This window comes from Lissotriton helveticus, chromosome 3_1 (genome assembly GCF_964261635.1).
Source record: "Lissotriton helveticus chromosome 3_1, aLisHel1.1, whole genome shotgun sequence".
NCBI classification, from domain to species: Eukaryota; Metazoa; Chordata; class Amphibia; order Caudata; family Salamandridae; genus Lissotriton; species Lissotriton helveticus.
Genome location: NC_136061.1, coordinates 152,229,310 through 152,244,803, shown reverse-complemented (window position 1 = coordinate 152,244,803; position 15,494 = coordinate 152,229,310). Strand labels below are relative to the sequence as shown.

At 50.9% G+C, this 15,494-nt stretch overlaps 1 protein-coding gene across 1 annotated transcript in view; it reads right to left on the bottom strand.

The window, feature by feature from the left end:
• Positions 1-15,494, bottom strand: part of CASTOR2 (cytosolic arginine sensor for mTORC1 subunit 2) — a 422,141-nt gene that overhangs the window by 46,650 nt on the left and 359,997 nt on the right. Inside the window, exon 6 of the mRNA XM_078679416.1 lies at positions 1,909-2,019. Coding sequence (XP_078535542.1) covers positions 1,909-2,019 — 111 coding nt within the window. The remainder of the gene's footprint in view (positions 1-1,908; positions 2,020-15,494) is intronic.

Genomic DNA, 15,494 nt, shown 5'->3' with positions numbered 1-15,494 from the left:
TACAAGTGGAAGGACGGTCAGTGCTCTAGGAAAAGGCAATTATGTTGGATCTTGTGCATTAACTTGGTACTTCCGCAAGATGGTGCCCACAAGCTGCTTCGTTACCTATATTCTGAAGGCATCTGTTCAGGGTCTAAACCGTGTAGAAGCTGTTTCTTCATTTACATTTTGAGTTTTATGTAGCATAAACTCGACCCAAAGGTTTCAGAGCACTTTACAGAGTTTGAATAGCATCATTGACAAGGATTACACATACAGGATAAAAATATACAATAAACGATGGAATAGATGGATGATAAAGTTCGGAGGTTTCAGACATTAGGGGAATAAATGCTCAGGTATTTCAGGAGGTAGTAATGTTCAGGCTCTTTGATGGTTGAAAGGGAGGAGCATCTAGGCAAGTCGATTATTTTAGGAGGGACGATTCAGGTATTTGTTGAGAAGTAATTTAAGGTTTTTTCTGAAGTGTAGGAATGATTGATTGTCACGTAGATCCTGTGGCAAAGCATTCCAAATTCTATGCTCATTCCCAGAAAAGGAGCGGGTGAGTTTTTTTTTTTTAATTTGGACGGATTCAGGAGTAGAGTGTTTGAGCTTCACAGAGGCCTCTTTTGGCTGAATTTTGCTAGTTTGTTTGCGAGGTAGATTGTTTTTTCAGTGTGAGAGAAAGATTGCTTTGTGGGTTATGGAAGCCATTTTTAATATACTTCTTGCTTCAATTGGCAGCTAGTGGAGTTTCTTGAGTGGGGGAGTGATGTGATCAAAGCTACTTTTCCCAGAGAGAAGTGGTGCCACTGCGTTGAATTTGGCTTTCATAGGGTTAAGGTGGATTTTTGGGGTACCAGTGATCGTTGCATTGCCGTAGTCCGAATTAGAGAGTACTAGGGATTGCACCACAGTCTTTAGGTCTTCAAGGGGGATGAAGGTTTTGATTTCTTTTAAGTGTTTTAATGTGTAGAAGGCACTTTTTTGCTGAGGCACTGAGATGAGCATTCCAAATTCTAGGCCATTCACTGAAAAGGAGCGGGTGGGTTTTTAAAAATGTTATTATTTGGACGGATTCACAAGTAGAATGTTTGAGTTTCACAGATGGTCTTTTTTGGCTGAATTTTGCTAGTTTGTTAGCGAGGTAGTTTAGTTTTTCTTGGTGAGAGAGAGTGCTTTGTGAGTTATGGAAGCCGTTTTTAATATACTTCTTGCTTCAATTGTCAGCCAGTAAAGTATCTTGAGTGGGGGAGTGATGTGATCAAAGCTACTCTTCCCAGAGAGAAGTCTTGCCACTGCGTTGAATTTGGCTTTCATAGGGTTAAGGTGGATATTTGGAGTACCAGTGATCGTTGCATTGCCGTAGTCCGAATTAGAGGGTACTAGGGATTGCACCACAGTCTCTAGGTCTTCAAAGGGGATGAAGGTTTTGATTTTGTGTTAAGTGTTTCGACGTGTAGAAGGCACTTTTTTGCTGAAGCACTGAGATGATCTTTCATGCTCAGGTTTTTGTCAAGTGTTACCCTGGTGACTTAACAGAGTTGGAGATAGAGAGATGGTTTCATGCATTTCTTCAGTTTGGCTGGTTTGTTAAGGACTGCTGGACATGTTATGATTGATTAGTGCAGTTTCCTCCAGATAGTTTCAATTTACCACTTTAGTGTATTTGTTAATCTGACAGGTTGGCGTTAGCTTGAGTCAACAGTGGTCTAGGTTAGAATGCAATGTATCCTGAAAGATTGCCATGTAATGGTTTTCATTTACCAGAAGGCTTATGATACAGGTCTGTGTGGGGAATATGGGACAGAGGAGAACCCGGTCATAGGCGCAGTCCATTCAATCCCGAAAGCACCTCCAGGATGGCGGCGAGCCTTCACCCTAACCGTCTGACATCTCAATTTTCTGTCATGAAATTATCCTCACCTTTGCTGTGTCTGTACATCCATAACCAAGGAGATGTAGCCCTCAATAAGGGAAAAGGAGAAGAAGCGGATGTGCCCAGAGTCCTCATTGCCAATCACAGAGTCTTTTACTCTACGAGAAAGAGAGAAATACAATTAGCTAAGGTCATACATCATTAGAGAGAGAACCAACGGCTGACCCCAATTAACCTACTGATTAAGTATAAATATGAATGCCTCATCATGGCAAGAGCGGACATCATTTGCAATATCTTTAGCATTATAAAATTTACTCAGTGAAAAATTAAATGTATAAACAAACATTCTGTGTCTTTGGTTGATCAGGATCAATTAATTCCAACACCCGTTTGACTAATGATAGATCTGTGTGAAATTGGGAAATTTTGCTTCTTTAAATATTAAAGGATTGGTTGGGAAATTATGACAATTTCCTGAAACTTGTTAAAAATGTTTAAGTATCTGTTTTGATGGGCCATTGATTGTGCATTTCAGTGATTTGCAAAAAGAAATTATAAAGCACACCAAATTATAAACAGAATCTAAGAGTTATCGCAAATAAGCATTGGTTGCCTAATGCTTTCAAGGTATTTCTTTGCTAAAGTGTCTTATTCTTTGATTTACCAGTGGGAGAGTTAGCAAAGAAACCAACCCTGGCTTTAGGGACTAAGTAAGACAATGAATCAGTGTTCATTTTTACAGGCCAGCAAAGAGTCATAGAAAAGCTATTCAGAAACTGCTCACAAGAAACAAAATAGTTTCTGGAATCTGTTATGGGGTTGTACCAAAACTCCATCCTCAATAATTGTTCAATAACCCAAATCATCCCCAACTCCCACTTATCTGCCCAAGACACAACATCATGGGATTATTAACAAGAAAACGCTTACAAACAGATTGCATATGCATAATCACGGTCTTTAGCATGATCTAAAATGTATAAAGAACATTTTAGAAACATTTTACAAACCTACATAGTAAAGTTTTTTCAATAGTGGTGTTTTTTTTTTACTGATACAGAGTCTGAATGCACAATTATCCAGGCTGTATTAAATGGTTTAATCCTGCTACTTCACTCAATACTTGCTGAAGTTTTCAGTGCTGAAATGACAGTCCCCTTCGATTTCAGAGCCTTAGCATCGATATATACATATATCGGTTCGTTTTACCCTTGAGCACATGGTACCCAATTTTTTATTACATTTTGACATAGTTGACTGCCATGGTTGAACTTTAAATATTTCTGACTTTCTCCTTTATGACTGAAGACTTAAGGCCTCATTTAGAGTTTGTTGATGGGTTACACAGTCACAAACGTGATGGATATTCCGTCCACCTTTATAAAAGTGCTGTAGAACATAATGCACCTATAAGAAGGCTGTTACGGATGTATGACGTTACAACGCCTACCTTTACAACGCGGTTTTTACATCGCACACCATTACAACGCATAACGCTTTTGGGTGTTGGATAGTGAATAGTTTAATTTACTATTCCAACTCCAGTCCCCGTGGACACTAGGGAAGGTTATTGGATAGTAAATTAACCTATTCCCTATCCTAGAGCGGCCCCCAGCGCAATGCGTTGTAATAGTTTGCGTTGTAATGACCGCGTTGTAATGGTAGTGCGTTGTAAAAGTTTCGTTGTAAGTGATGTTCCCCGGCTGTTACATTTGTGACGACGTAAGCCATCTGCTAAACTCTCAATTAGACCCTTAATTACCGCACGGCTAGAATCTTCTGGTATAAAAAGCCATGTTGCACTTTATTCATTACAATTACAAAAAAAAAAAAATGAAAAAAGTTCAATCGGATGACCATATCAATCTACCTTGTTGGTACGCAGGGGCGTAACACAGGCCCCTGCAGCCCCCGCGGTGCAGGGGGCCCTCACCCTCCAGGGGACCCCGTCAGCACCGCACTTATGCTGGGGAGCTCTAGATTGAGTCCGGAGGGGGCCCCTTCACGTACCCTGCAGGGTGGCCCCCTCAAGGTTCGTTACGCCACTGTTGGTACGCATGCCCAAAAGTTCGTTTTGGAGGCAGAACTTCCATTTAGTTACTGGCAGTGATTACCATAGACTTGTAATGACCGTGGTTTCTCCTTTCTATTGGAGACACAGCACGTCTTTGAGCTGTGGCACGACCCTTATGGGCCTGGGGTAGCTTGTGGGACTCACTAGGAAGACTCCACTCTGGATGAGAACTGCCTTCAGTGATGTTGTGACCCTGCAGTGGTTTCAGGGATGGGTGTAATTGGCCTCTATATGTTAGAGGATGTTATGGAGGGAACCCTTATGGCTTCGTTCGTGCAATTGTAGGATTCATTTGACATGTGCAGGAGTCCATTTTTACGCTGTCTCTTACTTCAGCATGCCCTTCATACACACATTACGACCCTGACCGAGCTTCCTGATCACAAACTGCTGGAAGCCCACCTACTGACGGGTGAGAACGGACAAATAAACTTATTTCTATCTTGGACTACAGTAAATAACTCACCCGATACTTTTGATAACCTGAGGGTGGTTCAGGGAGACATTGTGGATGATAACTGGCAAGATGCCTCTCCACAAGATGGATCCCGCAAGATTGCCATTGCAGCACAATTTTGATTCAATTAAGAATATTGAATAGAATACATATTACTCGCTTCAAGCTTCAGCAGGGTCCCGTGAACTAGCGAATCCTTAGAGAGGTGGGCCAAGAGACTAGACCATAGTATGTCTCTGGGGACATCCACACGTAATAGCACAAGGAGTACCAAGGATGTTTTGATTAAATGAAACAGTCTTTGCAGCGCATAAGGGTGTTTTTGTCTTGTCGTCTTGTTAGCCTGGTACAAATGTGTTTCTTTCCATGGGCGATTGGAGGGGTGGGCTATTGGTTCATAGGACTGTCCTAAAGTTTCAATAATTTTTTTCATAAAATAAGAAAGATTGTGGTGGGCGAGATATGTCAAATTATGTGCAATGTTGGACAACTACTCTGAATAGCATAGGTTTGGACCAATAACCCACATAAAGGCTCTATGCTTTTATAGTGCTCACATTTATCCATCCATTAAACCTTGGATGGATACATCAAACATGATGAACATGTAAACGCCCCTTTATGCATTTGTGATCATCTACTTGGCAGCAGGACCTCAATGTTGGCGACTACAAATGGTAGCTTATTATAACTATCTTTAGCTATTTAAGGTGTATCTGAAAGAAACAGGTTAGTATTAGATTCCTTACCTTAGAATATCCCCAGGCGTCAGTCTGGATCCGGAAACTTTTGCGTAGCAGTACCCCTGCGCGTCGGTAGGCGTCGTCTGCAGGCGTCCCCTGCGGCTCCGCGTCGTCGGCGTCGTGCGCCGTGATGACGTCGCTGGAGTATATAGACGCCGCCTCCGCGCGCTGACGTCAGTTCTTCTTTTTTCCGCGCCAGTTAGCGCGGATCCGAAGAGCAGTACTCCGGTCTTTTGACCAAGTTTTTTGTTCACTGATTGATCTTTACGGTGCCGGTAGGATGCCCGGTTTCAAGAGTTGTGACGAGTGCGACCGCATGATGTCGGTCACCGACCACCATCGACTCTGCCTCCGGTGTCTGGGCGCGGACCACGACGTGGAGTCCTGCGTCGACTGTCGGGCCTTGACTGGAAAAGCTAGGCGGGAGCGGTCCCGCAAGCTTCTCGAACTCCGGTTGTCGGCCCCGCGTCGAGAGCGGTCCCGGTCCGGTCGGAGGTCGAGGGAGCGGTCGAGGGAGCGGTCGCGGAGCCGCCATGGGCGCTCCGGGAGTCGCCACCATTCCTCCGGCTCGTCAGGTAAGCACAAGAAGTCGGGGCGTCGCCATCGCACCCCCGACTCCCCCCGACGCCCGCGTGCTGCGGCCGGGGGCTCGGGTGACCCCACCCCCGCGGTCCCGCATGGGTCGCCGACGCCGTCTACCCCACACCTGTCGGTCCCTGGGGAAGGCGCGTCGCGTGAGGAGATCGAGGCCTTCCTCATTGCTATGAGGGCGAGGTCTTCTCCGGCGGGGCCTTCGGCGCCTGCGGGCCCGTCGGTCCCGTCTGGGGGCCCGAGCGGTTCGGGTGCTCCTGCCCCGGCGCCGCCGGTGGCTCCGGCCCCGGCGCCGCTGGTTCCCTCTGGTTCGTCGCCGGCTGGTCTCCCGGCCTCTCCGGCGTCGGTTCCTGTGGGCCAGCCCATGGTACCGCCCCCGCGTGGTGCAGCGACTCCGCCGTCGGAATATCCCCAGGCGTCAGTCTGGATCCGGAAACTTTTGCGTAGCAGTACCCCTGCGCGTCGGTAGGCGTCGTCTGCAGGCGTCCCCTGCGGCTCCGCGTCGTCGGCGTCGTGCGCCGTGATGACGTCGCTGGAGTATATAGACGCCGCCTCCGCGCGCTGACGTCAGTTCTTTGCACACAGCTTTTCCGCGCCAGAACACGCAGAGCCATGTGAGAACCAACACTGGTGCCATTTGAAACTAGGGCCCTGAAAGGGATGTCCCTAACCCTAGGTATCAGTTCGCAGAACGGGGAGGATGGGCGGGGCGGTAAGGAATCTAATACTAACTACTGTTTCTTACAGATATATCGTTACCGAAGGTAAGTAACTTGTTCATCTGAAAGAAACAGGTTAGTATTAGATTCCTTACCTTAGAATAGATACCCCAGCAATACCAACCCCGGTGGTGGGTCTGCGAACCAATACAACCTACACCAGAAAGTCCTGGAGGACCGAACGGCCAAAGAAGCCATCCCTCCGGACTTGACTGTCCAGGCAGTAGTGCCTCGCAAAGGTGTGCAGCGAGGCCCACGTGGCCGCCTGGCAAATGTCCTGCAAAGGGACTCCCCGGCCCAGGGCAGTAGTAGCCGCCGTGGCCCGAGTGGAATGGGCCCTCAGCCCAACAGGAGGCTCCTTCCGAGCCAAAGAGTAGCATGCTTTGATGCACAGGACGACCCACCGAGAGATGGTCCGTTTCTGTACCGCCCTTCCCTTCTTCTCACCCACGTAGCCAACAAACAGTTGGTCATCCACCCGGAACTGGCGTGTGCGATCCATATAGAATGAAAGCGCACGTTTTGGGTCCAGACGATGGAGCCGCTCTTCATCCTTTGAAGGATGCGGAGGCGGAAAGAAGGAGGGCAAGGTGATGGACTGCCCAATGTGAAAAGCAGAGACTACCTTGGGCAGGAAAGAAGGTCTGGTCCGAAGAACCACCTTATCAGGATGAACAGACAAGAAAGGAGGTTGAACAGAAAGAGCCTGGAGCTCACTCACTCTCCTGGCAGAGGTGATGGCTACCAGGAAGGCCGTCTTTAAGGTGAGAAGACGGAGAGGACAGGAATGAAGGGGCTCAAAGGGAGCGCACATCAGGAAAGTCAAAACCAGGTTCAAGTCCCACTGAGGCATCACGAACGGAGCTGGAGGATACATGTGCGTGATGCCCTTTAAGAATCTTAACACAATAGGGGACTTGAACAAAGATGGCTGATCAGGTAGCCTCAAGAAGGCGGAAAGGGCAGAAAGATAGCCCTTGATAGTGCCCAGAGCAGAGCCCTGCTGGGCAAGGGAAAGGAGGAAGAGGAGAACCTCAGATAGAGGGGCAGAAAGGGGATCCACAGCCTTTGCTGTGCACCATGCCACAAATCTGTTCCACCGGCAGGCGTATACCGACTTTGTGGAGGGACGCCTGGCTGCCAGAATGACATCACAGACTTCAGGAGGCAAGTCAAATGGCCTCAACTGTCGCCGCTCAATCTCCACGCATGGAGGTGGAGACTGGACAGGTTCGGGTGGAGGACCGTCCCCTGCTGCTGCGACAGAAGGTCCTCCTGAAGGGGCAGGCGGATCGAGGGACCGACTGTCATGCTGAGTAGCTCGGGATACCAGTACCTTCGAGCCCAGTCCGGAGCCACAAGGATAACTTGGGCCCGGTCGCGCCTGATCTTCTTCAGCACTCTGGGCAGAAGTGGTATAGGCGGAAAGGCGTACAACAGACCGCAACTCCACTCGCGCCGAAAGGCGTCGCCGAGCGAGTGCCGTCTTGGAAACTCCAACGCGCAGAACTGATGACATTGCGCGTTCTCTTCTGTGGCGAATAGATCTAACCAAGGCTCTCCCCATTGCTGAAAGAGGCCTCTCGCCACATCCGAGTTCAGACGCCATTCGTGATCCACCGAGCACCGACGGCTGAGTTCGTCCGCCCTGGCGTTCAGAGAACCTGCCAGGTGTTGAACCATCAGAGTCACGCCCTGACGTTCCAGCCATTGCCAGAGGCGCAGAGCCTCTTGGCAAAGGGTCCACGACCCCACACCGCCCTGTTTGTTGCAGTACCACATGGCGGTGGTGTTGTCCGTGAACACCTGCACTACACTCCCGTTGACAAAGGGGAGGAATGCCTTCAGTGCCAGGCGAATCGCCCGCAGCTCCAACATGTTGATATGGAGCCGGGACTCCGCCGGAGACCAGAGGCCTCTGATCTCCGCCTCTCCCAAGTGGCCACCCCAGCCTTGGAGGGACGCGTCCGTCACAACCACGTGCTCCGGCTGGGGAAGGGAGAGGGATCTGCCCCTGACCCAATCGCGGTCTGTAAGCCACCACTGCAACTGTCTCGCAGTGCCCTCCGAGATCAGGACATGGTCGGATAGGTTGCCCTGATGCTGGGCCCACTGAAACTTCAGGTCCCACTGCAGAGCCCGCATCCGCCATCTGGCGTGATGCACCAGAAGGATGCAGGAGGCCATCAGCCCCAGAAGCCGCAGCGTCAACCTGACCGAAACCCGGGATAACGGCTGAAAGATGGGAATCAGAGCCTGAATATCCCGGACCCGCCGTTCCGGGGGATAAACCCGAAACTGCGCCGAGTCGAGAACCGCTCCGATGAAAAGGAGCTTTTGAGAGGGACACAGGTGTGATTTCGGCACATTGATGGAAAACCCCAACTCGTGCAGGAGGTCTGCCGTCATCTGAAGGTGGTGGACGACTGTCTGGGGCGAGCCCGCCTTCAACAGCCAGTCGTCGAGGTAGGGGAAGACTGAAACCCCTAACCGGCGCAGATGAGCTGCGACCACCGCCATCACTTTCGTGAACACCCGTGGGGCGCTGGTAAGGCCGAATGGGAGCACGATAAACTGAAAATGCTCGTGGCCTACCGTGAACCGCAGGTAACGCCGGTGGGCCGGCAGGACGGGGATGTGAAAGTACGCATCCTGCAAGTCCAACGCTACCATCCAGTCTTGTGGGTCTAGAGCAGCCAAGACCTGAGCCAAAGTCAACATCTTGAACTTCTCCTTCCGGAGGAAGCCGTTGACGTTCCGTAGATCCAAGATAGGACGCAGGCCTCCCTTGTCCTTCTTGGGTACCAGAAAGTAGTGGGAGTAGCAACCACACCCTACTTCTGGCCCAGGAACGCGCTCGATGGCCCCCTTGGCCAAGAGGGCCGTAACTTCCTCCTGCAGAAGTGTCAAGTGGTCCCCCGACACACGGTGGTTCTGCGGTGGCATGGCTGGAGGAGTGGACTCGAAGGGGAGGGCATAGCCCCTTCGGACAAGCTGCAGCACCCACCTGTCCGACGTTATCGCGCGCCAGCGGGAGTGGTGATGGCGAACCCTGCCACCCACCGGCGTCACGTGAGCCCGAAAGCTCGGACTAGGAAGGCTTGGATGCCGCAGCGGAGGGAGGCGTGGACTGACCACGACGCTGGCCTCTACCGCCACCACGGCGGAAACCACGGGCGCCACCGCGCTGGGGAGCGCTCTGCGCCGCGTGGCTGGCAGCACGTGTGGGACCTCCTCTCCCTTGGCCACGAAAGGGCCGAAACGAACCCGTCTGCTGGCGCTGGGTCTGGGTCGAGAGACCCAAGGACTTGGCCGTGACCCTGGAGTCCTTGAAGCGCTCCAGCGCGTGGTCCGCTTTATCACCAAATAGGCGACTGCCATCAAATGGCATGTCCATAAGCGTATTTTGGACGTCTGGTGAGAAGTTGGCAGATCTCAGCCAGGCATGGCGACGAATCGCCACCGTAGTGGACATGGCCCGTCCCAGTGAGTCCGTGGTGTCCAGACCACAACGGATCGAGTACCGCGCCGCATCCCGGCCTTCAACAAAGGCCCGGGTGAGCTTGTCCCGCACTTCCTGGGGGCATTGCGGCAAACACTCCTCGACCGTATCCCACAGGGAGTGGGTGTAGCGGCCCAAGAGGCACGCGGTGTTACAAGACCGCAGCCCAGCACTCAAAGAGGAAAACACTTTCTTTCCGAATTGGTCGTACCTCTTTGATTCCCGGTCGGGCGGAGCCGACGGAAATGCGGACTGCGAAGTGGAGGCCTGGATCACCAGACTCTCCGGGGAGGGATGGGTGGACAGGAAGGCAGGGTCGTCCGCGCAGGGACGGTGACGCCTGGCAACGTTCCGGTCAACCGGCGCACCAGAGGCGGGCCTGGACCAGGTGCCCAGAAGGACATCCGTCAGGGCCTCATTAAACGGCAGCAGAGGCTCCTGGGGGCATGACTGCGGTTTAAAAACTTCCGTCAGGATATTCGGTTTGACCTTCGCGACGGGGAGCTCAAGGTGTAAGGCCTTGGCAGCCCTCATCAGGACCACCGAATAGGCAGCACCCGCCTCGGACGCCACAGGGGACGGAGAGACAAACCCAGGGTTGGGCGACTCGTCCAGGCCACTGGCATCACCCAGATCACCTACCCAGTCCACATCGTACTGGCAGGCACGGGATAGAGGGTCCTCAGACCCCTCCCAACCCTCTCCATACTCCTCCTCGTCATACCCATATTCTGGGTCGACGATATAGACATCGGGGTCAACGGGCCCCATCGGCGTCGGGTCCGGCGTCGGCCGACGCCGGTCCGGCTCCGAGTCCGGAGTCGGGGAGGAAAGGGGGGTGGCGCCGCGCGGCGTCGGTGCCGGGGACCCGACGCCGGCCGGAGCCGACGGCGGAGTCGCTGCACCACGCGGGGGCGGTACCATGGGCTGGCCCACAGGAACCGACGCCGGAGAGGCCGGGAGACCAGCCGGCGACGAACCAGAGGGAACCAGCGGCGCCGGGGCCGGAGCCACCGGCGGCGCCGGGGCAGGAGCACCCGAACCGCTCGGGCCCCCAGACGGGACCGACGGGCCCGCAGGCGCCGAAGGCCCCGCCGGAGAAGACCTCGCCCTCATAGCAATGAGGAAGGCCTCGATCTCCTCACGCGACGCGCCTTCCCCAGGGACCGACAGGTGTGGGGTAGACGGCGTCGGCGACCCATGCGGGACCGCGGGGGTGGGGTCACCCGAGCCCCCGGCCGCAGCACGCGGGCGTCGGGGGGAGTCGGGGGTGCGATGGCGACGCCCCGACTTCTTGTGCTTACCTGACGAGCCGGAGGAATGGTGGCGACTCCCGGAGCGCCCATGGCGGCTCCGCGACCGCTCCCTCGACCGCTCCCTCGACCTCCGACCGGACCGGGACCGCTCTCGACGCGGGGCCGACAACCGGAGTTCGAGAAGCTTGCGGGACCGCTCCCGCCTAGCTTTTCCAGTCAAGGCCCGACAGTCGACGCAGGACTCCACGTCGTGGTCCGCGCCCAGACACCGGAGGCAGAGTCGATGGTGGTCGGTGACCGACATCATGCGGTCGCACTCGTCACAACTCTTGAAACCGGGCATCCTACCGGCACCGTAAAGATCAATCAGTGAACAAAAAACTTGGTCAAAAGACCGGAGTACTGCTCTTCGGATCCGCGCTAACTGGCGCGGAAAAAAGAAGAACTGACGTCAGCGCGCGGAGGCGGCGTCTATATACTCCAGCGACGTCATCACGGCGCACGACGCCGACGACGCGGAGCCGCAGGGGACGCCTGCAGACGACGCCTACCGACGCGCAGGGGTACTGCATACATACAGCAGTTTTCACTGCCTTTTGAATTGTGATCAAATAGGGGTCACTTCCTGTTGCCCCTGTCCCCCGCCCTCTACCCCACCATTCCCTTCAGTTCTCACTAGTTTTCTAGCCTGTTTTTAGGTCTGGTGTTAGCTAATACTTTTTCATTTGACTAAAATTAAATATATATAGTCTACTTATGGGGTTTTGAGCCAACCCTCTTCATCTATCGCTCTTTAGTTGTTAATCACATTTTCCTTCAGCCCATTAGAGCATACACTATAGGGTGGTGAATCATCGCACTTCAGACTTGAGCTAACGTCACTCTGAGTGACAGCATTCTTCCCTATCACAAAGAGCACATCCACACACAAAGCAGTTCCCTTCTACACCAGAGACCTCAGTGGCAAGTGTGCTTTGTAAGGCGCAAACATTTTTTTTTCATAGTCAGTGTTAATTTCTTATACTGACGAGGACTTGGTTGCTTTTCAAAATAAAGTTTTACCAAAACCACAACATAAGCACCGGCAAAGGGATCATTTATACACGATGCTCAGTGTTATGTTTCTAAAGGAAAATTACAATTTTACAGCACCTGAGATTTTGGCTTATATGTTCGGTGATAGCTTTTTGGAAGAGGAAAAACACAATTTGTACTTACAACAAAGACATAGTTCACAGTAAATGCAAAACTGGTCCTATGTATGAGTGGTTTGTAAAGAACACATTTTACCCGTTGGCTGCTTCCGCTTTTTTGCGGCAGTGCGGCTGTTTTAAAAAACGGGCGCGGTCGCGTCGGCCATTGGCCGACGGCAGCAGCCAACGGGTTAAAGGGCATCTTTCCTTTACAGTGGTGGCTGCTAAGGAAAGGGGAGGCGGGACAGTTAAAAACAAAAAATCACTTCCCTGGTTATGGCCGCCACCTCTTCACGGTACTCTTACCTGCCTCCTGACTCGATAGAAGGAAGGTTGCAGACTCCCCTACGTCAATCACGACACTGCTGTCACAAGCATGATAGCAGAGTCGTGATTGGTCTGTTTGGCCTCTCAGGCGGTGACTGGGAGCCTTGTGACAGTTCTCTACTTGGCTGTCCAACACGGCCGGCCAAACCGTCATGCGCACTTAGTAGTGCCAAAACCACTCCTCCTCCTGTGAACCCGCCCAGGCCTGCCCCAACCTGGCTCCGTGCAGAAAAATAAAATGATAATAACAAGGCGTTATTCTCATTTTATGTTTCCCTGTTGCACTTCTCTGATAGCAGTGGGTCGACAATCCTTCGCCTTAGCGGAGAAGCAGCTGCTGTTCCTGTAGAACAACCGGTAGTACCATCTTAACAGTTGAGCAGTGTTGGGACGAGTGGCTTTAAACAAGTTAAAAGTTGTGTTCATTAGGTTACGAAATTTGCTCGTTTTACTCTCTGGCACAACTTTTCCAACTTGCACATTTGTATGCAACATGTGCCTTTTTGTGAACTTACATATGTTAAAGATTTTGCAAGAGTCCTACAAAAACTTCAAGTTGTTTAAAAAAACCACCGAAATGCAGAGGTCACAGAATACATCAAAATAACTATTTTACCAAACATTGCACAAGTAACTCTTCACGCTACTATCTATATTGTGTCAATGTAAACATCTTAGTCATGCTGTCTTCTACAGTTATGTTATTCAAAGTTACTGATTGCACCTATGATATGAATAGATCAAGTTGTGGAAAGCTGTGTGTGCTGTCAGTGGAATAAACCACACAGGAGCAAACTCCTGTGCAGCGCAGCGTCTTTCCTCGTCTGGCCTGCCCCTTCCGGGGATGAGTGACACAATTCTGGGCCTCTGCTAGTCTGTCAGCTGCCTGACGGCAGCAGGGCTGTGTGACAGCAGAACCAGCTACAGATACTTGACAAATGAGCCTATGAATGGAAACAGCCAATTACCCAGAGCTGCCACCACGCACCTAGAAACTGGAAGCAAAAAACAGAACAGGAGACAGGACTTGAACCCAGATACAGCCGACTGTCCACAAGACATTCGGTAGATAAATAAATGTACTACCAGCTCAACTTTTAACTAATGCCAAGCAAATGTATAGTTTACTATGTAGCTTATAGCAACGTTTTAAGGACATAATGTACAAAGAGTCAGTTTCTGACACCTTTCTCCTTTGGCATGGCATACAGACAGCCCAAACACACTTCATCGGATATCATAACATTATTGGAGGGGGTGGAGGGGATTTTCAAATAGATATCATCTCGAATATCACCCAGATTAGCTGTGATTCCAAGTTATCTCGGTAACAACCAGGACTGTGCTTCTTCAGTGATCTTTGTTACTGGTCTAAGGACTGAGAAGAATCGGGTAAACTTTTCACTAAGTAGCTTTCAGTACTAACTAACATTCCTGTCTGCATTGTCAGCAGAAGCAGGCAAGGATTGAATACAGAAATACAAGATTTCATTATTTAGTGTTAGGACATTTGACAAAGCTTGGGTTAGACCTATCCACTTTCTTCTGTCCTTGCACAGCTCAATAAAGAACCTTTAGCCGGGCAAAGGCGGGTGTGGAGCATGCTGGTATATGGCAGCCCACTACATGGTTTCTCCCAGATGCTTTATGGTAAGTGCAGCGCATGATAATAGTCACTTTAGTTTACTCGCAGGTTAAGTGTTTCCCATTCTGGTTGCCTCCAGTGCTGCACACCTTTGGGCATGTGTTACTAGATTACTGCCCTTTATCAACAGAGTTATTGAGGGGTGCTTAGAAATGCTGCTTCAAGTCTTTCCATGTAAAGCACCCCTCATATGCGGCAGGTCCACAGGGGATCATCAGCCAGAAACTACAAGCAGGACCTAATCAAAGGCTGGAGGGGAGCACTCTGCTGGCACACCAGCACACATTCTTACCAAGATACGTAATAGTAAATGCAGCGCATGAGAACAGTCGCTTTAGGTTACTCGCAGGCCACACTGTCCTAAAGGATTTTGGGTTGACGAAAGCCAGGGATGCACCTGCAAACTTAAATTGGCTCACCAAGCACCCCAAACAAACCAATTTCTCTTTGCCAATGAGTGCCAACTAGGGGGAAACACTTGCCAAGAAAATCCAAAAATGTTGGTGCAACAGTGGGTGGCAAACACTTGCTCATTTGTGAGAATGAAGACTATGACAGGAGCATCCACCTGAATACATTGGGTAGAATGATGTCGGCAGGCAGTGTGCACCCCATTCCACTCCTTACATCTTCTAAAGGATGGTGGGTTGACGATAGATGCCGCTGTGGGTCTTGGAGTGGGACAGAACCTGATAGCCTGAAAGTGGCTTTCCAAGCAACCACAAATGGATTGCTCCTTGTGGTGAGAGCCAGTTACTACAAAAACACACACAAGTCCAAGATATCCGGCAATTCCTGTGCCTACAATGGGCAGCAAACCTTGATTATTTGTGAATATGAAAACTATTGATGAGTGCATGTAGCAGAATGCCTCGGGTGGACTGAAGCCGACAGGCAGCGTTCCCCTCACCCCTATTTAAAGCTGGTCCGGCAGCTAACAAAGCCACAGCACAAGTCAATGGTGGATGTCAGAGCCACAGTTTCTCCATTGAACTATCTGCCATACATTTGAAATATCCTCGCTCACTCAAACACCAAGTATTGCAAAGTTTTGTGCAAAATGATCACCATCACAAATCCAATCAGTCTGACCTGGGTTTTCATTAATCTTGGTTCCAGATCC